This window comes from Drosophila mauritiana, chromosome 3R, assembly GCF_004382145.1.
Source record: "Drosophila mauritiana strain mau12 chromosome 3R, ASM438214v1, whole genome shotgun sequence".
NCBI lineage: Eukaryota > Metazoa > Arthropoda > Insecta > Diptera > Drosophilidae > Drosophila > Drosophila mauritiana.
Window position 1 is genome coordinate 9552518 of NC_046670.1, and position 22436 is coordinate 9574953.

Below are 22436 nucleotides of genomic sequence, written 5' to 3' on the forward strand. Positions count from 1 at the left end.
TTTTTGAAAAGTTGTTCGTGCCACGTTTTTGTTCTTTTATTTAACTCAATTTTTGCTCGGGGTTGACGTTGTTTGTATGAGCATTTAATGCCGAAATTTTGTATTATCGGCCCGGTTTGACTGCCTTGAGTCCGGCTGACTGCTTTTTCTCTATTTAATATTATGAGATTTTTTTCGTGGCTTTTTGCTATTTAAACATGCTATTAATTTTTAATGGCGTGTGACATTTTTGTTTACGCACAGCCTCAATGTAGAGCAAAACATTAGCATGTCGGCGGTATTAGTTTACCAATTTTCTTGCTGCCATTGAGGCATTTGACGGTGTCTTAATTGATATTTATCGCTGGACGATTGCCATGTTCATCATAATAGAGTCGTGTAGCCGACAAAAAGCTCATTACTTTAGCTGACTGGTGGCTGCATGGTAAACGCGCCTACAATTTGGCCATTTGATTAGCCTCACCTCGTCATGGTCGCCGGGGCCCCAAGTGGCCGATCCAATCCGGCACATAAAATTCAATTTAATTAAGTTGGACTCTCGGATTGAGACGCAGTCGGAGGATCGAGACTCATATGGAGGCCCACAAAATCACAGAGTAGCAGCTGCCGTGGCAGACAACCTTGCCAACATTCTTAACGTGTTCAAGATTTTTACCAACGCACTGCATTTAGGTTTGTTGTTGTCGCGTTCACTTTTCAAATGCTTACGAAATGTCAATATTCGGCACAAAGTTATTTGTTATTTGATCGGATCGATTGAGCAATTGTTGATATACAATTTTTCTGTGTTTGTTCTTTTTGCCTAACGGTTTCTCATTGATTTGTTAGCTAATTGTATACGAAAAATGTAATTAAAATTAAAACGAGTAACTGGAAACCGCAACGCTCGCATGTCAGCTTGACAAACGAAAAATAGGTAAATAAAAAATGTTAACACCTAGATCGCACAGCTGGCGACAACGGTGCGAATGAGTCATATTGCACTAGAGTAGAGTTTCAATTAGTTGCAAATTACGTGCCCAAAGCTAAGAACTATCGAAAACCTAATAAAATGTTATTCCGAATAATTATAAAATATTTGGTATTGAAAGTATACTTGGGACACATATGATTGATACACCCAAAAATGGTTCACACACTTGTCTTTACTTTCTAAATTGCAGAAATCGCAAAATAATTTTACGTAATTTAATGTTGCCACCATGACATTTCATTTTTACCATTTTTCATTATTATTGCCCACCTATCAAACCTCAATTGGGTTTGCCATTTCTTAAACAATCGTAAGCCTAATTTGCTTTCATTGTTATGGATAATAAACGGACCCTGAGCTATATATGGCAAGGTTAACCATTATTTTGGGTCTCCATCACTTGAGCCTATATTTTCAAAACTATTTTCGCAAATGCCTTACTTCCTGGCAACCGCGATGATGGGTGTTTCTTTTTTGGCTTACCAAATGGTCGGCTTAATCAAGCCTTCTATATGCCAATTAAATCCATGGCTGCTAGTAATGTTAGTTAGACCATAATTTTGTGAAAAAGAGCCGTCTGTGTCGAGCTAGTCATGTTTTATGCATAAATTGCTTTAAGAGTTGAAAATGCGACTACGCATGTAGGATATACCTTTGGTTTTTCTTCGAACTTTTGTATTCAGCTACATATAACAACGCTTGCAAAAGTATGTGCTTCTAACTGGAATTCATATTTACTCATTCATATTTTTTATATGAATAATAGCAGGTGGTTGTTGAACTCCTTCATTCTGATTTATTATCTGCTAAACACCGAAATTACAAAACTGGATCATTGGAGTATATTACAGATAAAATCTGACCTTAGTTTCCCCATTACATCATTATCAAAATTGTCATATTATTGTTTTATTCTTAATAAAATATGTACATTTAACTGCATTCATGTTTTATTTGAGTACTCAGGTGTTTGCTATAAAAGGATTCACTTATTTGAAGCCAGGCATCAGTTGTTTCACATTCTACATTCAAGCACCTAATTAAAAGACCAATTTCAAAATGGCACTCTATAATATTTTGGTGATCAGTGTCCTGGTTGTCCTCGCCCAAGGATCGTATTTGTCGTCGGTGAATCAGGAATCCGGAGTGGGAGTGCATCAGTCTGGAGTTATTTCATCTGGAGCTCCAGCTGTCGGAATAACCCGTGGCCACTCTGCTGCTCCCCAGCCCCAACGACCCATCTCTGGCTATGGATCCCTCTCTGGTCCTGTTGGAGGTTCCCGTCGAGTGTCCCCAGTTGGAGTGACCGGATCTCGTCCTCGTGGTGGAGCTCCGCGTCGTCCGTCTGCTGGAGCTCATGGTCGTCCAAATGTAGGAGGATCTGCCCATGGAAATTCCTACCAGAATCGCCAACGCAGCCAAAAGCCTTATTAAGAAACAGAACTTATCATCAGCAAATGACCAAACCTAGATCTACATTCTTCTTGTTACATCTCTAATCTACTCTCAAACCTTTTTCTATCGCAAATAATAACAAATGTTATATAAAAATTAAACTTGATTAAGATTTTTTTACAATGGCAGGGATGACATTGAACATTGGGGAATATTCAATGCATAGACATTACCTAGTACTTAATCCTTAGGAACAATGTCACCTTTGGTGAACTGGTTAATACGCCAATTTAAAGTTTAGCGACAAGTTACGCACTCAATCGGCTGCACTTCATGATTTAAACATTTCTTGAATTGTTGACCAAAGTGAGTAGCCAGTTAAGCTGGGAATATAAATTCGATTTTCAGACCATTAAAAGCTGCCAATTTGTTGATATTGGGCTATGTTAAGACGCTGATTCTTGAATCAATAAATTAAACCAGAGTGGTGAAATAAAAAATAAACTAAAGAACATAAGCACATAAAGCACATATACATACATATGTAGAGTACATCTATACTCTATATCTATCTATAACTCTTCAATTATACATTTGAATTGTAAAAATCGTAAGATTCTTTGTATTTGAATGTTTCGACTGACATTCAAAAATTAAGTAAAAAATTCTAACTTCAACTGAGAGGTCTTGAACATATCTCCAAGTCCTCGCTAATGGGTTTTCGGTCAACACTAATTTGAGTCAACAATAATTTATACATAAATATAGTTTTTAAATATGATTTTTATTGATTGACAATTTTTCGGGGACTAAATCAACTTTTAGAATTAGTATGGCTTATGAATCCTATTGCGATTCTGGGCATGGTTAGCTCCTCCGCCGATAGCACGTCCAGCGCTACCGATAACAGCTGGACGAGTGTTAGATCCAGTTTGACGACGACCATAAGAAGACACAATACGAGGAGCAACTGGACGAGCAGCTGGGGTATTAGCCTGCGATCCAGGAGCCGGTCGCACTTCGGGGAAACTAATAGGAGCTCCTGATGAGACACCTCCAGCAGAATGGGCTTCTACCGAGGATTCAGGTTCCACTTGCGTTATATGGTATCCTTGGACCAAGACGTTCAGAACACAGAACACGAAAGCAAATTGAAATGGCATATTTTTCTATATTTATTACTTAATATAAGAAATTAATTTCTTTCTTTGTAATCTTTGTTGCACAACTGATGGTTACTGTCGAATTGCTGTCTTTTTTATACGCTAAATTTTTATTAATAAATATATGGAAAGCCACAAATCTAAAATTACTTTTTAAGCCTAATGATATAATTATTAGAAATGATGTACCTACTGACTTAAAAGTGTAACAAATCATACACTGGAGTTTCCCGTTTCCTTATACATTAAATACTTCGAACATTACTTAATGTTAAATATCATTTAGTAACCTCATTAACACGCTTCATAAAAAATAATTAATAGTGACTGGAATGGAAAATTTTTATTATCAGCGAACCATGTTTTTTTTGTTGACGTGTGGTCAATTATACGTTCTTTTATTTATAAAGACACATTTATAAAATGTATAAAATATATTACATTTTTGTAGTATAGAAAAAGAAGCTGTTAAAGTTTTTTCTTATTTTTATTTAAAAAACCTATAAAATAAAATTTATTCCCACTTAAAACATTCAAAAAAACGAAGTACAAGTATTCTTTTTTAAATGCCATTCAGATATTTTCAGCTTAGAATTCTTTTAAACAAATTATAATATTTGGTTTGAGTATTCGTTAAAAATATCAATTTCTCCTTCTTTTTCTTTTAAAAAAAAGTTGGCTTAAACATAATGATACTTGTGAATAACTTATGTATTTGGACAAACAGCCTGTTAAACGAAGAATACCTCTTGTAGTAATGGCTTTAATACTGGCAGTAATTAAAAGGATAAATATTTTGATGTAAAACTTTTTATTCAATTGTATTAATAGTTAACAATAAGGTTTCTAAGAATTTTTAAAAGTGTGTATAAACAGATCAATTTTTACGTCGTTATTACTGCATCCTAATAGGGAATGTGGCCATGGTGATGAGTCTGATGAATGTTGCTGTGTCCAGATCCAATGACAATTGGGGCTGGCACTCCATGGGGATGGCGGATAGGAACCACTGGGGCAGCCACCACTCGGGGGGCTGAAATCAGGACTGTGGGACCAGGAATGACCACAGTAGCCGGTCGAATGTGGGACCCCGAACGAAGACGACCAGCCAATCCTGATCCGATCACACGATGATTTCCTCCAACTGGAATGGATCCTGGGCCATGGCTGTAGATCGGGCGTTGCGACTGGTGGGCTGATGGATGTCCTTGAGAAACAACAACAACCGGAGCTCCAGACGAGACGACCCCCGAGTGAAGTGCCACCTTCGACTCCTGTTCAATGGGAAAAATATTTGATCCTTTAGTCAGGACGAATATGGCGCTGAAGACAACAATGTAGCGGGCTGCCATCTTGGTTGTTTTGGATTAATCTTTCAGATTGACTGATGCTTTCAACGTGGAAAACTAAATCTTTTATAGTCAAGCTCGAATTATTCAAATTGTTTAATGTAATAAGAAAATACCAAAGCACTTTATTAAACAAATATTAAACATTTTAGATGTCATGAGAAAAAAGTTCATCGGCCTCTGAACTTTCCAAGATTAAAATTGGAGTTCATTGGTCTTATTATTTCACGAATAAATAATTGTTTACATTAAGTAGATTTGTAAATCAGGTTTAATAATTTGAAAAGACCCTTTGTTTCCATTTATTGCAGGTAAATGGGCTTAAAAATAGTTGTAAAACAGACTTTTTGTTCAATATATATCTTAATATATATCTTGAATTTTCTATTCTATCTTAAAGCTTTTCCTGATATTAAAAATTCAGCTTGGCAGATTCTAAGTGACAAATGTTGTCTACCGATTATTTTTTGACGAATGAAAAACAAATATATATAAGATTTTCGGTTATGAGAAATTAAATTTCTTTATAAGATTATAAATTTTTGTATTTTTTTTTGTATATTTTTTTTTTTTTTTTTTTTTTCTTTAAAATTATCCTGACACTAAAAATTTAGCTTGCCAGATTCAAAGAAACAAATGTTGTTTAACAATTAGCTCTGATGGGTACTTTTGTATTTGACGAATGAAAAACAAATATATATAAGATAAGATAAGATATAAGATTATGGGAAATTAAAAGTTTTTCCTTGAAATTTCTTTAAAAGATTATACATTTTGTAGCCATTTAAATTTGTATCCATAGAGTACATGTCTAAATTGTTAAATAAAATTGGTTGCCGAAAGAATTCTTATGACAAGAGATCGGTGTGAATTATCAACATGAAAATAAAATAATTTTCAGCGTTTAAGAATTAGATAATAGTTATCAAAGACATTAGAAGAAATGATTATATTGTCTTTGCAATTAGTTTCCTACCCAAGTAATTGCATTGGAGATCTTCCCAATTTCTAATAATTGTATTCATATTTTGTTTATCAAACTTTTATTTGCAGTTATAAAAGAGCTGTGTTGAGATCATTTAAATTATAATAGGGTCATTTCGTCAGATCGGGATGGGATGGTGTATAATTTGTAAAGTGTTTCTAATATGGTTTCTGGTTGCGGTTGCGGTGGACATTTCCTGGAGCAGCTCCACCTCCGATGGGACGACCATAACCGCTTGCAGAAGAACGACGAGGAGCACCACCATGAGGACGAGATCCGGCCGCTGGAACTTCGCCCACTCGACGAGATCCACCGATAGATCCAGAGATGGATCCATGACCATAGGCAGGACGCTGGGCCTGAGAAGCGGCTGGGCGGCCCCGGGTAACACCAACGGCAGGAGCTCCAGATGAAACCACTCCAGAGTGATGAACCCGCACAAGATTCTCCTGCGCAACTGGCGAAATATTTGATCCTTGAGCCAGGACGATTGTGGCAATGATGACAAAAATAATACGGAGAGCCATTTTGTTATTTAGCTTTGTGAGTATTGCTTGTAAGACAACTGATGGTTTTAGCTGGAAAGTGAAAGCTTATATACATATGAAACAACCGCAAAGTTAGGGCAGCTAAGCATTTAATTAAATATTTTAAAACATTTAAAATCTGACTCACCAATCTCAATCATCTAAGTAATGCTCATTCAACTTGCTTTTGGATGTCAAATAGAGGGTTTTGAACCTAAAAGCTTTAGCTTAATATACATTAAAGTGGAATATATTAGATGTAATTCTATTATTTTTTAATAGATCGATATATATATACCATTGACATTTGCGAGTAGAATGAATTTATAAGCACAGCAGAAAGTTTTACGTTAAAAATTATATAAAGTACTTGGTAAAAATGGTAATGGCTTCTTACAAATAATCTTAGTTCTGCCCAAAATACCCTAAACAAAACCCGGATATTTATAAAAAGTTAAGTTAAATATATCCCGACAGAAGTCGGAATAACAGAAGAGGGATTAAGCGAGAAAATCGGCAAAAAAATTTAGATTATACATTAAGTATTATTACTCGATAAAAAAAACGCCGAGACTTAAACAGTGTTTTATATATATATTTGAAGATATTTATTTGAAGATAAGATTCTATGTTGAGTTATTAAAGAATACTTTGCTTAGCTTAGCTTTATAATTTCTTTTTAACTTTTTGGTTGGCAATTACGTAATACTTTTCCAATCATGTGTTTACACTCAAGTGTATAAATTTACAAAATTACAATTTGACAGTGGACAGTGCTATCACACAACTCACTTTCATAGTAACAGGATTTCTAGGATATTTTAAAGTGCTTTAAAAAAACAAAATGTTAAATTTGTTTACATATCTTTTATTTGTGTTATTTTATGGTTGTAAAACTTAATTTCAATTGGTTCTATTGGGTGTCTATAAATGGTGTCAAACGGGATCGCAGATAGATTCACGAAGAGTATTTGCACGGCTCTTAGCCATGATGGCGACCATGGTACACATTTCCGTGACCAGCTCCTACAACGGTTGGGGCAGGGACTCCTTGAGGCTGGCGAATGGGAGCAACCACCAAAGCAGGAACCACCACGGCTGCAGGACGAGCGTAGGACACAGCAGGACGAGGTGCAGCCCCAGCAGGACGAGCGTAGGACACAGCAGGACGAGGTGCAGCCACATAGGGTCGTGCACCAGCCAATCCTAATCCGACTCCGGAATGACCTCCGCCAATTGGAACTTGAAGTGGGCCTTGACCGTAAGTAGAACCAACGGATTGGGACACAGATGGATGTCCTTGCGAAATGACTTCCGCAGGAGCACCAGAGCGGATTGGCACCTCCGCTTCCTGTTCAATGGGCAAAAGATTTGATCCTTGGACCAGGACGAATATGGCGCTGAAGATTACAAAGAAGCGGGCTGCCATTTTGATTTGTTTATTTTTGCTGAATGTTTGTTAAACAACTGATACCTTGTGCTGCTAACTTTGGACTTTTATAGCAGAGAAAAGCCAGAAAGCCTGAATTTACAAGAGCTGTAATTCATCATTTTTAAGTAATTATAGTATGTGATGTCATGCAATCTGCTCCAAATTCTAAGTTGACCCAGTTTATTGCACTTTGAACTGATTTCTCATCTTGTTTATGCAAGACAATTACTGGTTTTGCCCTAATTAATTTGAAATAAATTTAATGTCATGTACTGTAATTATATAAAGTAAACTAAGTAAAACGTGTTTTCATTACAACCAATCTTAAAAATGTATTATTTGATTTGACATCATTTGACAAATCCGAATAAATAATGTACCACAAAATCATACTAGATTAGTTTAAAATGGCCAATTTTCAATCATTTTGTAGTATATTTTTTCTTGATAGGGACCAACATTTCCGTCCGTCCGTCCATTATGTAAGCAGAATATGGTCTATATCTGAAGCCAGACGGCAACGAGTTATGGGTATCTAATCTAATAGCCGAGGAAATCGACTACAGCGCTTCTTCATGTTTTTTTGTAATGTATTTTAATTCGTTGTCTATTTATTAGCAAATTGGTTGTTCGATCGGCATAAAATAGCGCTGATTTTAATATAAGGAGAACGTTGTTGATATGTATAAAATAAATATATTTATAGGCAAGCCTTTTTTATCTATATTTTAATTCTATTATATTTGCGAATATAGATAAATGCATATAATTATCATGCATAAGTATACCCAGATTTGTGTAAATAGTAGACACACACCATCGACAATGACAAAAGTATTTCATTTGAAAATATTATATTTCGGAAGAAGAAAACAATACAACAAGACGCAATCAGGTAGATATCAGTTCAGTTATCTTGAGCTCAGAATTAGTGGGTCCTGTGAGCGCTGGGCAGACGATGGCATTCGTGATGACCGATGTGTCTCAGAACTGCAAGTAAACAATAATATCATTTGTGGTACCATTTTAAATGGCGTTATAACCAACCTGGCTTAAGTTCATTGCGACGCAGGCAGTTCAAAACGGCCAGTTCGCAGGAGTTATCCACCTTATAGCAGAGATGACCATCGGTGGCATAAGTTGGACTATGAACCCTGGGGCAGTGGATGGTGGCGTGGCAGTTGCGCTGATGATGCAGATGATGAACACCATGAGTTCCGTGATATGGTGCCTCCAGATGGTTGTGGTGATGGGGGGACGCGTGGATTGGATGCTGATGGTGGGATCCATGAACTTCATGAACTGGTGCCTCGAGTTGTTGGTGAGGATGTGAACCGTGATAGTGGTGCTGAGGGGATCCGTGGATGAGATGATGCGATTCAGACAACTGATGATGATGGTGGGACTCAGATAGGTGATGGTGCGATTCTAGGTGATAATGGGGTCCGTGCTCGTGATGATGCGATTGGGATTGGTACAGATGTACTCCTTGATGATAATTTCCTACTCCTGCAGACAATGGCTCGTTATGAAGGACTTGATGCACTGAAGCATCTTCGACAGGCAGGTATCCTTTCTGGGGAACCTCCGCTTCTGATATAATAATATCCGATCCGCGCAGAAAGGATCCTTGGGCAAGGACCATCCAAGCACTCAGCAAGACAACGAAACGCAGAGCCATATTTGCTTGCCAAAATTACAATTGTTTCGTTACTCGCGAGCCAACTGATGCTGATTCACAGGAACCTTTTCGGTTTTATACCCAGAGCACAGTAGAAACCGAGTCCAATAATTTAAACTTAATAAGAAACTCATTTTAATTAGAAATTAATTAAAAGATAAGCACAGCAATGGCATCGTTGGTAAGCAGCTAATTAAATAATATAAATACTCTAAAGCAAGGCATAAATCACAACCTTGTGGTATATGCAGGCTAGGAACGTTCAACTCGGGAATTTCTTCAATCCAGTTATTCGCAAAACCTAGAGCTCAGAATTCTAAGCCCTCAGGTCAACCCGAGTTGACTGAACCCATTCGCATGCTTACATCTTTACAAATGGTCTTAAATATAATGGTCTTTTAATATTTTTATTTTGATGTTGCCCTAAAATTCTCAAATGGTTCTGTTGAAGACTGTAAGACTCGTCGTAGTAGTTTAAAGTCACGAAGTATTAAAAGTAAACTATTTTACAATGTGTACTTCGGTTTGATTACTTAGAAGATTGTCAAATTGACAAATTTTGGTTATACAAGTATTTTAACTGTTGTGAATTATTTTAAAATGCGTTAAAAGAAGCGCCGCATGACCCAAAATATAAAGATTCTCATAAACTAGAATTGTGACCAGATTTCTACTGTCTTCTTTAGCTTTTTATTCACTTTTCATATCCAAATAAAATGTAAAACTCCTATTAAGAAAGATACACTGAAGAAGATAATATATCTATTTAGATTTATTCGTTTACAAAGTGCTACTAGATCTATCTCGCGGGACTTTACAAATAACATGTAAGTAATTAAACTACTCTATTATTGTGTTGTAATTAGTTAATTGAACTTACTCTCACATCTCGCGATGTGAGTCTTTCTGTTGTGGGCGTGACAGTTTTTTGAAACTATCATTCTACCATATGCATGCTAAATAGCTTTCAAAAAAACACGAGATCGTAATAACTTAATTAGTTATTAGCTTTATATGAACATAAAATAACGTTTTCCATAGGCAGTCAGTATAATAAAAAACTTATTAAAATAAACTCTAAAACCCCAACGAAAACGTCACGTGGTCAACAGAAGTGGATAATTTCAGTGAATTATTGGGTTATCTAATTACACATTTTATATTAGACAGGAGGGGAATTACCCTTACCAATTTTTAATTAATTTTAATAATAGTTAATATTATGTAATAAGATAAGAAATATGTGGTATAACATTGGCATTCATATTATTTTTATTGAGAAATATTTTATATAAATATATATTTTTATATAACCCAAACAAAATAAAATGAAATTCATACAGATTACATATTTTTATTTTTATTTTAATGTTAAAGCGAATATTAAAAATTATTATTATATATATAAACAAAAATTTTTCAGTACATCTTCTTCTAAACTGGGTGTGACTAAACCACTATTAAATTATTCAGCGCGGTCGCTAGATTTCTACGTGACTTGTTGGCTGTTCGTTCCGCGAACACGATTTCAATATTTGCTTTCATGCTTGAAGTCCCAAAGAAGCCCTAATAGATGAAAACAACTAATAGTCATATGTTTTGGTGTAAAAGTTCATTTATTATCGTTCACCTTTAAAACATTCTGCGTGGCTTACAAAAAAGCTGTAAAATTGAATAAAGGGAAATAAGTCAACTGTCATATTTAAACATGTTTAACTTACTGTGGCCACTACGACAGGTGTGAGCCTGTTTTTCACACTCATTACCAAAGTGTAGGACTTTGCCCTTGTAGATTCCTGTTGTGGGCTGATAAATGGCTGTACAAATGTCGGAACATTGCTTCTGACACTCCTTCTTGGTCGTTATGGTCAATGCTTTTATATAATATTCGTTTCATTAATTCCTATTAAATTGTAATAAGAAAATGCTTACGTGGCTTGCGATGGCAGTTCTCCTTGTCGAAATAGCACTTATTCCGGAAAACATTGCAACCTCCTCCGAGAGCCCAAACAACTTCCTCCGTATCCGGACATTCCCCTGAGCAGTTACCACTAACTTGGCTCAAAGCCACACACAGCAAAAGGCAAATATAGAGAGAGAACTTCATGTTTTGAAGGCCTCGAAGTTTTGGGATGAACTGAGCAGATCGTTTGCCACCTCCACTTATATATACATATGTGTTTGTTAGCTTGGAGGCACGTCTTCAGAAATTTGTTATCGGATTTAATTTATTCAAACAACAGAAACCGCCAGATGTGTGGGGGTTTTTTGTTAATATTATACATAAATAACACTTCATAAAAACGCTTGTGGTGGCCCATTGTTTGCTTTATTATCAATAAATAAAAACAATTTACAATCGTACTTTAAAAACATTTCATTTTCATCAAAATTTTTATTACCAAAACTATACATAAAGAAAAAATGTTTTTTATAGGGCAAGAACCAGAAAATCTCTGTATTTTAATTCTTTGTTTAGTTATAAAAGTATTAAGCCCTACACGAAAGCTGTAAAAACACATAGAATTAGCCTTGGAACACATTTTTTTTCAGTGTATTACTTACTTTCGCCAGTTCGACAGGTGTGAATGATCTTCTCGCACTCATTGCCAAATTCCCGCAGCTGACCTTTATAAGTTCCGCCTGTGGGCTGATAAACTGCAGGACAAGCAAAGGCGCAATGCTTTTGACACTCTTCCTTTGTAGTGATGGTCAACTCTATAACATTTGATTAGTAATGAAACATCAAGTTATTTGGTTAATAATATGTTCGCACCATAATGTGGATTACAATTCGCTTTGTCGAAGTAACATTTATTGCGGAAAACTTTGCATCCGCCTGCAAGGGCCCACACGACATCCTCCGTATCGGGACAGCTTTCGGGGCAACTAGCACTAACTTGGCTTAAAGCCACACACAGCAAAAGGCTAATATAGAGGAAGAACTTCATGTTTGATAGCCTCGAAGTTTTGGGATGAACTGAGCAGATCGTTCGCTTCCTCAACTTATAAAGGTTTTTGTTTGCTTGGAGGCGCGTCTTCGTTAAGTTTTATCGATTTTAATTTATTCAAACGGCAGAAACTGCCAGATGTGTGGGGGTTTTTTGTTTGTTAACGTCATACATACGTAATTAACACTTTTTAAAGACGCTTGTGATCCCCCTTCAGTTGCTTCTTTATCATTAAGTCTAAACAATTCAATGTTCATCAGACAGGAACACAATGCGCACTTAGAACTAAAGCGTATTTGTTTTATTTATGGAACAAGAACTCGAAAATATCTTTATTTGAATTCTTAGTTCAATCATTCAATCACACAACCATATAGCCCTACAAAAAAGCTGTGAAATACAAGGAATTAATCTTTGAGCACCTTATTTATGGGGAACAACTTACTTTCGCCAGTCCGACAGGTGTGAATAAACTTTTGGCACTCATTGCTAAAGTTTCGCACCTGCCCCTTATAAACTCCACTTGTGGGCTGGTAAACTGCAGGACAAGCATCGGCGCAATGCTTTTGGCACTCCTCCTTGGTGGTGATAGTCAACTCTATAACATTTGGTTAGTAATGAAACATCAAGTTATATGGCTAATAATATGTTTGCACCATAATCTGGATTACAGTTCGCCTTGTCAAAGTAGCATTTATTGCGGAAAACATTGCATCCGCCTCCAAGGGCCCACACCACATCCTCCGTATCAGGACAGCTCTCCGGGCAACTAGCACTAACTTGGCTTAAAGCCAAACCGAGCAGCAGGCACAGAGAGAAAAGCGATTTCATCTTGAAAATATTTCTATAACTAACTGCTGAACAGCGTGAATCTCTATTATATAAGCAGCTAGGGGATTCTAGGGACTGAGTGGGATTTTTCAGTGTGAGTATATGAAGAATAGTCACAAACCAGATGTCGGTGATTTTTATATTATTTGTATACGCGATTCACACGTATTCGTGGATGAAAGATGAATAGAATGAATAGACAAAGATAAGAGAGCTCATATATATAAACAATTCTCATCAGAGTTTACTGGGCTCTCACGCTATCAGCCTCATTACGATACAATACTTTTAATTATAGCATTGTTATAAATATTAATAAATGTACAGAAACTATAAAAAAAGCGAAATATTTTTTGAATATTATTTAATAAATTTTAACTTGCGGTATAATTAGTGATTTGATAAAATAATACAAAATTTAAAGCTAAGCAAAGTCAACGAAGCAGGCAACTTATTAAATATTTGTGAAATACATCTAAAAGTATAATATATTTAAAATTGGTACAGATATAACATATATATCTTCCAGTAGGGGATACCCGTAGCTAATCGAATAATAAAGTAAACGTGAACGTGGGTTGATCAGCTGTTTTTTTTCCACTAACTGGTTTATCTGTGTTTCCTAACTGTAACCAACTCTCGTGATTTCTCTACGGCCACGTTTCATGTCCAAGCTTTGTCATTAAACGGAGCAGATATTTGTTGCTAGCCAGAAACGACACTTAGAAAAACTCAGGCCGCTGGGGCAAAGCCAATTCGCCGATGGCCCGCATCAAAGGCGGTGTAATATCGACCGATGAAAACGTCTCCCAGAATCCAGAACTCCGCATCCATCAAAGTGAAAGCAGATAGGCAAATACTCGATCCATCGTCGTTTGTAGCACTCATTACATAATCTCTGGGCTGCAGGCCAAATCGCTGACCTCCAATGATGAACACGATTTCGGGCAAACTATCGATCTCAGAACAGTTGAGCAAATATTCGTTATTTGAAGTGGGCAAACCGCCAAGGAGACTATTAATAATTAGGTATTCTCTGGGAGGAGCTGCCACTAGAGATGTACCCGTATCCGCGATGGCCTGTCGATGCTGACTGATTCTAGTACCGGCCACTTCAATGGCATCCAAAGGGAACTGCCAATACCCCGCATGAGTGAGGGGCACGTAAGTAAGGGAACCCGAAAACTTTGTCTTATCCACCCCACCGAAAAGTAGTTCTCCACCCTTTCTTTCACTGCCATTGCGCTTCAGATAAAACGAGAACACACAATCATCCACCAGCTGCTGGTCACACATGCTCTCGAACAATGGCTTAATTCCCTGCTCAGCTATTGGCCGGAAGCCCAGTCCCACGATCCCGGCGAAATTGGTATCCACAAAGGTTGGACCCGGCTCGTGTGTGGCCATGCCAAAGGTTTGATTCCGCACCACCAGTTGGCCAATGGCAACCGTATCCTGGGCCAATCTTCCCGACAGACTTCCAGTTCCGTAGGCGATGGAAAATCTCCGACCGTCCGGAACAAAGGTACTCGAGGCACTGGCGTTGTAGCGATGATGATGGTGACAGGCCACACTCTTCGGCGAACACTCGGCGCTTGGCACCCAGAGATTGGCCGATCCGGTGTCAAAGAGCATATTGAAGGGCTGACCCGGCGATCCAATGCTAATGGGTCCAGCGTACTCCAAGTTCAATCGGTTATCGAGCGTTTCTGTGGCCCCACCATTCCTAGACGTTACCTCCTGTTCTCCAACCACATTGTACTTGGCCAAGAGGGATGATCTGCCGGCACGGTGTTGACGGCGACTGGCCATGAAAGAGGCCTGAAATTGCATGGGAATCCGGATCAGTTGGCCCTGGCACTTCGCCCAAAACAGGCACAAGATCCACAGGGACAACCACAGCAAAATGAGGCATTGCATCACTGGCCCGACCAGGCGAATTTAAATCGATCCGAACCGTTTGTAAAGCCCCTTTCAACTAATTGGCAGAGATTCTGGCCGCGATTGTTTTATAGCACCTGCAAATGGAGCACTTTAATGGCCCAATTCGTCTGGCATTCCAAATGGAATTGGTTAATGTGGTGGTTGAACGCACTTCAATGTTTGCGTAAAGTAGAGATAAATAGTGCGAGTACATTTAATTGAATAAACAAAGCAATTGGCAATTACACAATTAAATTGTGCGAACAGTGGTACATTGGCAAATGATTTTGTTTTAATAAAAAACCATTCGGAATTTAAAAATGTTTGAAATAATATCATAGACTTACTTATATACTTTGTATACTTTATACTTTACATACTTATACTTTTAATGTAAATGTAACATATAGAAGTAATATATACACTTTATGTACTTATCAATTACTTGGCCTTGGCCAATCCGATCCTCTTTTCTGTGACATCGAAAACTGTATAGTATCGGCGCAGAAAGATATCGCCGAGTACCCAAAATCCCCTGTTAATGGGAGCAATGGCCAACACACAGACTGGTTTACGATCCAAAAGCACTTCCATTAAATAATCGCTGGATGTTAGGGGAAATACCATTTCTCCGATGAGAATATTGATATTTGGCAGAGATCCACTTTTGCATGTCACCACAAAGTAACCATTTTGTAGCTTAGCTGATAGGGTATTCAGCAGGTTATGATATGTTTGTTGGGGCACCAGAACCAGTGATGTTCCCGTGTCCAAAATCGCATTACTTTTCCCACCAATTTGTTGAGTTGCCACTGAAGTTTTGGCTATCTGAAGACTCCAGGTATGCCATTGGCTGACTGGCACATAGTGCAGTTTTCCTTCAAACTTAGATTCATCAAATCCTCCGAAGACTATCTCCCGCGGATGTCGACGGAGGTAAACCGAAAACACGCATTTCTCAACCAATCGCTGTGCACACAGAAGTTCCACAAATGGTGTCGTATTGGACCAGGACAAGACTCCCAGGCCCAAGCCCACTAGTCCATCAAATTTTACGGAACTAAAGGGAAAGTGTTGAAGGAACAGACTTTCCCCGAATGTGAAATAGGGTAACTCAGCTCCAGCAATGTGCATGGTGTCCTTTGATAGATAGCCAACCACTTTTCCCGATCCATATCGCAGCGTGAAGTTTCTTCCATCAGGAATATAACTACTTGATCGAGAAGAGTTGTACTTGCGGTGATTTTGACAAGCCGAATTACTCATCGGACAGTTCACAGAGGGTATCCACGTATTCGAAGATCCCGTGTCAAAGATCACTGTAAAGTTTTGCCTAGGGTTTCCCACGGCTATTGTCCCATAATATTCCATATTGTTGTGCGTCTGTAGCAGCAGCTGAAGGGTTTCGCCTCCTTTGTCTGCACTTCTGGCCAGGAAGACTTCACTTCCATTGAAGCTTCTCCTAACGTATAGCGGTACCTTCAGAATTTTTCTAGTAGCAAAGACTAAACTCAGAAACGCGAGGAAGAAAAACAAAACTCGAAGCATCTTCTATGAATTTACTTTGAGAACTGAAAATATTACTCTTACATTTTTGCGTTACAACTGGAATTGCGCACATGTAACTTTGCAGCTGCTTGAGGTAATTAACTAGGTAAAGGGATAGACCCACAGCTTTTAAATGGTTCTGCATCTTAGCTATTTTTATTTAAAACAAATGCTTTCAATATATGAAAACTTTATATATACGAACTTAGCAAAATGATTTAACTTGGCAACAATTTTAGAAGTTACATAGGAACAGTGAGCTTCAAGTTACAGGTGTACTAAAATTAAAAATGATCATCTATGCGAGATCTACTGGATTATAAGTTAATACAGATAAGTCTAAGTGGCATACGTAGTGGCAGCGAATCCGATGCGATTGTTGGCCAAGTCGAATTCCGTACAGAAATGACGGATGAAGGCGTCGCCCAGGATCACTGGCTCGTCGGGAACTTCAGATACCGCCGATATGCAGACTGTCTTGCCTCTGTTGGTCCTCACCTTTAATTTCATCTTGTTACCCTTGACCACGAACTTCTTGCCCGCGATGACAAAGGTGAAGTCGGGTATTTTCTTGGAGCACTTCATCCAACACTCACCGCTGGAGGTAGCGGTGCATCCGATGACCTTGTTGATCTTTTTGTAGATGGCCGTCGGAGCTGTGATCAGGGAAGTTCCGGAATCCACAATGGCCTGCACCGAGCCACTCACTTTGGTGCCGCCCACGTAAATGTCCTGCAGAGTGAACTGCCAGTAACCCTTTTTGGTCACCGGAGTGTATGTGTAGCTATGGGATCCGCTATAAGCACTTGTATTGGAGCTGCCGAAGATTAGGGCACCACCTCGCGAGGAACTGCCGCCGCCCTTCATGCAAATGGCAAACTTGCAACTGGTGATCACATCCTCCGAGCACATGTTCTCCACCAGGGTCTTCACATTGTCCACGGCTATGGATCGATATCCCAGTCCTAGTATACCATCGAAATTGGAGGTCACGAAAGTGGTTCCCGGTTCCTTGGTGGTCATGGCGAAAGTTTGATTGGTCACAACCAGCCCAGCTATTCTCACCGTATCCTTGGCCAGGACTCCTGCCACACTACCCGAACCGTAGGTGATGGCGAAGGATTTCCCATTCTTAACATAGGTACTTGACTTGGCCGGATGATATTGTTTGTGTTTCTTGCAAGCCTTACTCCTGCAATGCGGTCCAGGCACCCAGATATTCGAGCTTCCAGTGTCCGGAAGCACTGTGAACTTCTGCTTGGGTGTACCAATGTTCATTTTGCAGGTATACTCCATGTTCGCCGTGTTTTTCAACGTAGCCGTTCCAGAAGTCTTGGCAAAACTAAAGCCATATCGATTCGCCAAAAAGGCCTTCTCCGATCGCAGGTTGTCGGTGGTTCGCACGAAGTTCTGTTGGAAGTCCAATGGTAAAGTAGCGTAACTTGAACCACTTCTAACGACTGACTCAGTTTTGGCCTTAATTTTCCGATTTGACTTTCTAGCCAAGTTACGCCTCCTCCTGCTTCTCTTGGCCGCATTTAATCTGCGTTTCCTTTGATTAGTTGATCTGGCAGCCAATCCTGCTCCATGACGAGCACTACTCCGCTGGTTCCTCTGTCCACTTCTGACCGCCAATGATCTTCTATCAGCGGAATGATTGACTTTCCTCTGCCTGGCCTCCGTCAAAATTACAAAGAGGCAAATGAATGCACACAGCACCAAAATCCTGCACCGCATGCTTTGAGTTTGTTTGAGAAAGTTTAGTAGGTACTAACTCTAATAATTCGGGTGTTATGGGTTTTATAGAGCCCCGTATTCTGTGAAATTTGCTAACCAAGGTCACTGGGGAAACCAGCTGTGGGAATGTTTGGATTTCCTCAGAACGCGTAGGAATAAAAGCAAATAGCAACATATGCAATACGGATAACATGGTAGTTAAGCCGAAAATTAGAACACAAAATATCATTGTCTCCGTTGATAAATAAGAAAAGACCTTACTCAACAAAAACGCACAAGTTCCGCAGTATTAGTATAGTACTTCAAAAACCCGCTTTCCAAAACAAAAAACAGTAAATGACACTTGTAAAATATATTAAATTGAATAAATAATTTTGTAAATACAGGTCAATGTCATTAGCCTAAAAAAAAAAGACAATATAAAGAAAATAACTTCATGGTAGAGACACACATAAGCCAAAACATATTTTATTCAGCGAAAGACGTCAATTTGGTAAGTAAATTAACGTCATAACTTAGTCTATTAAAAGAATTTGTTTACTCTCGAAATTATATTTTTAGATTAGAGGTATTGACGGCATAATTGGAATGGAGAAGTTTCACATTTTCCATCTTTTTGGCTTAGATGGCGCCAATCTGAAAGGAAAACAATTCAAATAAATGCGTTAGGAGTATATGTACATTACTACTCACTTATTTCATGACGACAGGCGCTACGACCTGCTTCGCAGCTATTGCCAAATAAGCATCTAACCAATTTTCCATTTATCATAGCTTCTTCACAGACCGGCATGTAAATTGCAGGACATATTTCAGGACATTCCGACTCGGGTTTTGCTGCTATCTGTGTTGAGACAAAAAGCAATCCAAAAATAACAATTAGCGAGATCATTTTTGGAGAAATGTGAAATACATTCTGAACGATCGTGACAACCTGATGAGCTTATATAGGCATATAGATATACATATATTGAGTTATATAGAACTGGTTCTGAATACAGCTGGTAAATTTCATTAACTTTTAATAGTGTTCAGAAAATACAGTTCAACTCTTTTTTATATGTTCCGCAGCCATTACCTATGTAATCCGAAAAATATTTTACACCCACCGATCATATTGGTAAACTGGTTGAACCGCCTTAACCTTCACTCACTCTGGGATCACTGTAAATGGCAGTAATGTCCGAATGGAAAACGTGCCGCCCGGGCTAACAATTATATGTTTGAATTTCAATTTACAGCGATCAGTTTCCAGCACAAATCGATTCGCTGTGACCACCACTTGAACTCCCCAAAGAGATCGTTGCGGCTCCAATCGAAAGTCGGTCATGCCTGCTGTGTGGGTGTGGATGCTCTTGGCGGTCATGAATCTGACACTCGGTCAGTCCATTAGTGACCATGTAGATAATGAGGTGTCGAAACCAATTGCAGAATACTATGGTAGGGCCCAGCCAGAGTCCCGCAGATTTTCATGTAAGAAGTGCTATCCGTATTTGTACCCAAAAGACAAATACTACGTGCTGCCCAAGAGAACTGGAGAGAGAATACGCCATAATGTCGTATTCCTTGTAAAAGACCGTCGAACGGGACGGCCTGTCAGAGTGGCCTTTAGAAACGGCCTTAAAAATAGTAGAAATGTTCGTGTTTTAAAGGCTTTTAATAACAACAATGACCCATGTCGTGCTAAACCAGGCAGATGTGTATATCGCCTTTTCAATCGGAAAACATTTCGCACCTACAAGGCGGACTTCAGGACGGGAAGGAAGAATGGCAAACGAGTTTCGGTTTTAAAGCTTATCCCCTAAATAAAATATATATAAATTTAACAAAGATATGTTAGAAAGTTTATTAGCAATGAACTTTTTCGAAGCGATTGTTCATACAAATAAGCTACAAATACTTCGTGTCACATTTTTGAACGTAAAAAGATGCAAGATCTTGGGCACTTTTCTGAGCGATTTTCAAACCGACTTTCTCGGTGCCACAATAAAGCTAAAATAGTGGCAGCGTTCCGTGCTCCCAACACTCAGAGCACCCATTCACTTGGCTGCGACCTGTCGACTGTCATGTCTTTTCGACCGGACCGGGCCAAATCGAAGTTGGCCGACGGGTGGGCGGCGAAGTTGGCCAACGCGATACGCACGCGGTGTCGCCAAGCTGACAGAGCCAAAGATTTATTACATGTGGAGTTCAGAGATTTGCTTGCTGCCTTTTTTTAGCCGAATTAATACACCTTCGCGAGACCAAGTCAATCAAAACGCTTGCCTGCGTTTCACTTTCCCATCAAAAGTAAGCCGCGAGAGGCAGGAGTGACTTTTTAAAAGACGATTCTTAGAATGCTGATGAGAATATCTTTCACACATGACCTTTTCATATTCACGCATGGTTTTTTAATTAAAAACAATTAGAATCGGTAGAAAAAATAGTATAAAACCCTGGCTCGATACCACTAGTAGTAGTTATTCTATTCTTGAAACCCAGATGCACATTTGGATTTTTGCGCTCTTTGGGCTTTTGTGCCCACTATTCATAATGGGACGCCCAAGTTTCGGTCGTCAGAACTGCGAAATACCAAAATTGTTTTCTGCTGACTACAAGTGTCCCGAGGTAAGTAATGCTTTATAATGCTTTCATTTGCTTTAATTTAATTTCTGTTTATTTTAACAGCAACTATATTTTATTCGCACCTGATTATACATTGATTTAACGGCTGAGAGCGGTTGAGAGCAAAGCACTAAAATTATTGTTCACAAATATTTATAAATAAAAACCGCACGGAAGCCGTTTCAGTCGCCTGTGCTCATCATGGCCAACATGATCGTCAACCTCTCATTTATTTTCTTTTTCTTGGGTGGTATTATCCATCTCAATGAAGCCCAGACAACGGATTGTTCGAATTCGTGTACGCTTCGAGCAAGATGCACTCCTTACTACAAGGATCTGGTCTGGTCAGTGGTGGATCGCGTCTGTCGGGTCTTCCAGAACGGTTGCATCTTTGCCAATGAAAACTGCATGAGAGCCAATCGGTGCTTGCCACGTAAGTTGGTCTGAATTTAATTCTAAATGAAGTGGTTCTACATTTATTATGCCTCTAGCCATGGTAGGCACTACAAAGGAGGAGTGCACGAAGGAGATCTACTGTCCAAGGTGGTGTTCCCGGGGAGGTCCGCCAGTCTGCGCATGGTTTCCCTATACGGACAGTAATGGGAATACCGGGGGTCGAGACATGTCATTCGGAAGTCGCTGTCTACTAGACATGTATGCCTGCCGTAATGAACAGGGTGAGTTCATTTGTATAGCATTCTAGACCATTATTATGCAATTTTTGATACTTGCAGCCTATGTCAACGAACCACGGATAGGATCGTGTACATAAAATATTTAAATAAATAATAAAACATTTACCAATATATACGAGCTAAATCATATGATTTTGTATTTATGCAAGTGGTCTTTCATCTTACCCCTTGAACTCACAATAACTTATTGATCTAGTAAACAAGTAGATTATAATACTTTTATTACGCTCACAAATATTGCTTATCCATGCAAAAATCTTAAATAAATAAATAAGAACGTCTTTAAGCAGCTGAGACAACAAAGCCTTGATTGCCCAGCTGGATGTTTATATCTGTAGATAATAATGTAGATATATGACTATAAAATCTGGCACGTGATGATAATTACTCAATATAATTATGAGTTTAAAAACCTTTTACTCCCATTCGCTTGTTTTTGTGGAGTTCCAGGTCTGAGATTTGCTCGAATCAGAGATTCTTCTAGAGCTTGTACTTTATAATTTCGAATCCGATTTCAATGACTTAATGCCCCAGTTTGGTCCTTATAGAGGATAATAAGTTTGTTACTCATTATCCCAAAATGCTTTAAAAAATTATTATGGTAAATTAAGCTTGCCCGAAAAAATACTATTTTTTAAAAAA

General features: G+C 38.5%; 15 protein-coding genes across 16 annotated transcripts; 3 read left to right on the forward strand and 12 right to left on the reverse strand.

Moving 5' to 3' along the window:
- The first annotated feature begins 1998 nt into the window (after positions 1-1998).
- Positions 1999-2501, forward strand: LOC117144292. The gene has a single exon (XM_033309395.1). It carries the CDS (start codon positions 2033-2035, stop codon positions 2405-2407), a length of 375 nt encoding a protein of 124 aa, XP_033165286.1. The 5' UTR covers positions 1999-2032; the 3' UTR covers positions 2408-2501.
- Positions 2502-3177: 676 nt separating this feature from the next.
- On the reverse strand, positions 3178-3558 carry LOC117145272. The gene has a single exon (XM_033310859.1). The coding sequence runs from the start codon at positions 3529-3531 to the stop codon at positions 3196-3198; it is 336 nt and encodes a 111-aa protein (XP_033166750.1). The 5' UTR covers positions 3532-3558; the 3' UTR covers positions 3178-3195.
- Positions 3559-4436: 878 nt separating this feature from the next.
- On the reverse strand, positions 4437-4883 carry LOC117145300. Its single transcript, XM_033310893.1, has one exon. It carries the CDS (start codon positions 4881-4883, stop codon positions 4437-4439), a length of 447 nt encoding a protein of 148 aa, XP_033166784.1.
- Positions 4884-6023: 1140 nt separating this feature from the next.
- Positions 6024-6415, reverse strand: LOC117144307. The gene has a single exon (XM_033309419.1). It carries the CDS (start codon positions 6390-6392, stop codon positions 6024-6026), a length of 369 nt encoding a protein of 122 aa, XP_033165310.1. The 5' UTR covers positions 6393-6415.
- Positions 6416-7374: 959 nt separating this feature from the next.
- LOC117143962 lies at positions 7375-7830 on the reverse strand. The gene has a single exon (XM_033308895.1). It carries the CDS (start codon positions 7819-7821, stop codon positions 7375-7377), a length of 447 nt encoding a protein of 148 aa, XP_033164786.1. The 5' UTR covers positions 7822-7830.
- Positions 7831-8716: 886 nt separating this feature from the next.
- On the reverse strand, positions 8717-9539 carry LOC117144453 (histidine-rich glycoprotein). The gene is made up of 2 exons (XM_033309609.1): positions 8872-9539; positions 8717-8814 (listed from the first exon to the last, which is right to left on the reverse strand). The coding sequence occupies exons 1-2, from the start codon at positions 9503-9505 to the stop codon at positions 8753-8755; spliced, it is 696 nt and encodes a 231-aa protein (XP_033165500.1). The 5' UTR covers positions 9506-9539; the 3' UTR covers positions 8717-8752.
- Positions 9540-10927: 1388 nt separating this feature from the next.
- LOC117144092 lies at positions 10928-11638 on the reverse strand. 2 transcript variants are annotated; one of them, XM_033309108.1, is made up of 4 exons: positions 11438-11638; positions 11227-11379; positions 11136-11167; positions 10928-11071 (listed from the first exon to the last, which is right to left on the reverse strand). In XM_033309108.1, exons 1-3 carry the CDS (start codon positions 11610-11612, stop codon positions 11157-11159), a joined length of 339 nt encoding a protein of 112 aa, XP_033164999.1. In that variant the 5' UTR covers positions 11613-11638; the 3' UTR covers positions 10928-11071; positions 11136-11156. The 2 variants fall into 2 exon arrangements, with proteins under 2 accessions (XP_033164999.1, XP_033164998.1); XM_033309107.1 differs by lacking the exon at positions 10928-11071 and having other exon boundaries at positions 11099-11167.
- Positions 11639-11869: 231 nt separating this feature from the next.
- LOC117143585 lies at positions 11870-12490 on the reverse strand. Its single transcript, XM_033308332.1, has 3 exons — positions 12282-12490; positions 12071-12223; positions 11870-12013 (listed from the first exon to the last, which is right to left on the reverse strand). Exons 1-3 carry the CDS (start codon positions 12454-12456, stop codon positions 12003-12005), a joined length of 339 nt encoding a protein of 112 aa, XP_033164223.1. The 5' UTR covers positions 12457-12490; the 3' UTR covers positions 11870-12002.
- Positions 12481-13313, reverse strand: LOC117143586. Its single transcript, XM_033308333.1, has 3 exons — positions 13113-13313; positions 12902-13054; positions 12481-12846 (listed from the first exon to the last, which is right to left on the reverse strand). The coding sequence occupies exons 1-3, from the start codon at positions 13285-13287 to the stop codon at positions 12836-12838; spliced, it is 339 nt and encodes a 112-aa protein (XP_033164224.1). The 5' UTR covers positions 13288-13313; the 3' UTR covers positions 12481-12835.
- A 547-nt stretch (positions 13314-13860) lies between these two features.
- LOC117144111 (lysosomal aspartic protease) lies at positions 13861-15418 on the reverse strand. The gene has a single exon (XM_033309131.1). It carries the CDS (start codon positions 15205-15207, stop codon positions 14020-14022), a length of 1188 nt encoding a protein of 395 aa, XP_033165022.1. The 5' UTR covers positions 15208-15418; the 3' UTR covers positions 13861-14019.
- Positions 15419-15571: 153 nt separating this feature from the next.
- On the reverse strand, positions 15572-16758 carry LOC117144110 (cathepsin D). Its single transcript, XM_033309130.1, has one exon. The coding sequence runs from the start codon at positions 16756-16758 to the stop codon at positions 15652-15654; it is 1107 nt and encodes a 368-aa protein (XP_033165021.1). The 3' UTR covers positions 15572-15651.
- A 339-nt stretch (positions 16759-17097) lies between these two features.
- LOC117145261 (lysosomal aspartic protease) lies at positions 17098-18495 on the reverse strand. The gene has a single exon (XM_033310844.1). The coding sequence runs from the start codon at positions 18493-18495 to the stop codon at positions 17098-17100; it is 1398 nt and encodes a 465-aa protein (XP_033166735.1).
- Positions 18496-18928: 433 nt separating this feature from the next.
- Positions 18929-19418, reverse strand: LOC117144326. Its single transcript, XM_033309439.1, has 2 exons — positions 19189-19418; positions 18929-19131 (listed from the first exon to the last, which is right to left on the reverse strand). The coding sequence occupies exons 1-2, from the start codon at positions 19385-19387 to the stop codon at positions 19058-19060; spliced, it is 273 nt and encodes a 90-aa protein (XP_033165330.1). The 5' UTR covers positions 19388-19418; the 3' UTR covers positions 18929-19057.
- A 404-nt stretch (positions 19419-19822) lies between these two features.
- Positions 19823-20320, forward strand: LOC117144191. The gene has a single exon (XM_033309239.1). It carries the CDS (start codon positions 19824-19826, stop codon positions 20298-20300), a length of 477 nt encoding a protein of 158 aa, XP_033165130.1. The 5' UTR covers position 19823; the 3' UTR covers positions 20301-20320.
- Positions 20321-20965: 645 nt separating this feature from the next.
- Positions 20966-22056, forward strand: LOC117144187 (salivary glue protein Sgs-5). Its single transcript, XM_033309235.1, has 4 exons — positions 20966-21102; positions 21163-21532; positions 21591-21776; positions 21834-22056. The coding sequence occupies exons 2-4, from the start codon at positions 21301-21303 to the stop codon at positions 21869-21871; spliced, it is 456 nt and encodes a 151-aa protein (XP_033165126.1). The 5' UTR covers positions 20966-21102; positions 21163-21300; the 3' UTR covers positions 21872-22056.
- The last annotated feature ends 380 nt before the right edge of the window (positions 22057-22436 follow it).

Excerpts from the sequence above, each read along its gene's own strand:
- LOC117144307 (XM_033309419.1), bottom strand. The coding sequence starts at position 6,392 with ATGGCTCTCCGTATTATTTTTGTCATCATTGCCACAATCGTCCTGGCT.
- LOC117144092 (XM_033309108.1), bottom strand. The coding sequence starts at position 11,612 with ATGAAGTTCTCTCTCTATATTTGCCTTTTGCTGTGTGTGGCTTTGAGC. Across the intron at positions 11,380-11,437 it reads GAACTGCCATCGCAAGCCAC|CATTGACCATAACGACCAAG; the intron begins GTAAGCATTTTC and ends ATTATATAAAAG.
- LOC117145261 (XM_033310844.1), bottom strand. The coding sequence starts at position 18,495 with ATGCGGTGCAGGATTTTGGTGCTGTGTGCATTCATTTGCCTCTTTGTA.
- LOC117144453 (XM_033309609.1), bottom strand. The coding sequence starts at position 9,505 with ATGGCTCTGCGTTTCGTTGTCTTGCTGAGTGCTTGGATGGTCCTTGCC. Across the intron at positions 8,815-8,871 it reads TCGCAATGAACTTAAGCCAG|TTCTGAGACACATCGGTCAT; the intron begins GTTGGTTATAAC and ends GTTTACTTGCAG.
- LOC117143586 (XM_033308333.1), bottom strand. The coding sequence starts at position 13,287 with ATGAAATCGCTTTTCTCTCTGTGCCTGCTGCTCGGTTTGGCTTTAAGC. Across the intron at positions 13,055-13,112 it reads GAACTGTAATCCAGATTATG|AGTTGACTATCACCACCAAG; the intron begins GTGCAAACATAT and ends CAAATGTTATAG.
- LOC117144187 (XM_033309235.1), top strand. The coding sequence starts at position 21,301 with ATGGCCAACATGATCGTCAACCTCTCATTTATTTTCTTTTTCTTGGGT. Across the intron at positions 21,533-21,590 it reads AGCCAATCGGTGCTTGCCAC|CCATGGTAGGCACTACAAAG; the intron begins GTAAGTTGGTCT and ends TTATGCCTCTAG. Across the intron at positions 21,777-21,833 it reads TGCCTGCCGTAATGAACAGG|CCTATGTCAACGAACCACGG; the intron begins GTGAGTTCATTT and ends TGATACTTGCAG.
- LOC117144292 (XM_033309395.1), top strand. The coding sequence starts at position 2,033 with ATGGCACTCTATAATATTTTGGTGATCAGTGTCCTGGTTGTCCTCGCC.
- LOC117145272 (XM_033310859.1), bottom strand. The coding sequence starts at position 3,531 with ATGCCATTTCAATTTGCTTTCGTGTTCTGTGTTCTGAACGTCTTGGTC.
- LOC117143585 (XM_033308332.1), bottom strand. The coding sequence starts at position 12,456 with ATGAAGTTCTTCCTCTATATTAGCCTTTTGCTGTGTGTGGCTTTAAGC. Across the intron at positions 12,224-12,281 it reads GAATTGTAATCCACATTATG|AGTTGACCATCACTACAAAG; the intron begins GTGCGAACATAT and ends CAAATGTTATAG.
- LOC117144326 (XM_033309439.1), bottom strand. The coding sequence starts at position 19,387 with ATGATCTCGCTAATTGTTATTTTTGGATTGCTTTTTGTCTCAACACAG. Across the intron at positions 19,132-19,188 it reads CGCCTGTCGTCATGAAATAA|ATTGGCGCCATCTAAGCCAA; the intron begins GTGAGTAGTAAT and ends TTTTCCTTTCAG.
- LOC117145300 (XM_033310893.1), bottom strand. The coding sequence starts at position 4,883 with ATGGCAGCCCGCTACATTGTTGTCTTCAGCGCCATATTCGTCCTGACT.
- LOC117144191 (XM_033309239.1), top strand. The coding sequence starts at position 19,824 with ATGCCTGCTGTGTGGGTGTGGATGCTCTTGGCGGTCATGAATCTGACA.
- LOC117144111 (XM_033309131.1), bottom strand. The coding sequence starts at position 15,207 with ATGCAATGCCTCATTTTGCTGTGGTTGTCCCTGTGGATCTTGTGCCTG.
- LOC117144110 (XM_033309130.1), bottom strand. The coding sequence starts at position 16,758 with ATGCTTCGAGTTTTGTTTTTCTTCCTCGCGTTTCTGAGTTTAGTCTTT.
- LOC117143962 (XM_033308895.1), bottom strand. The coding sequence starts at position 7,821 with ATGGCAGCCCGCTTCTTTGTAATCTTCAGCGCCATATTCGTCCTGGTC.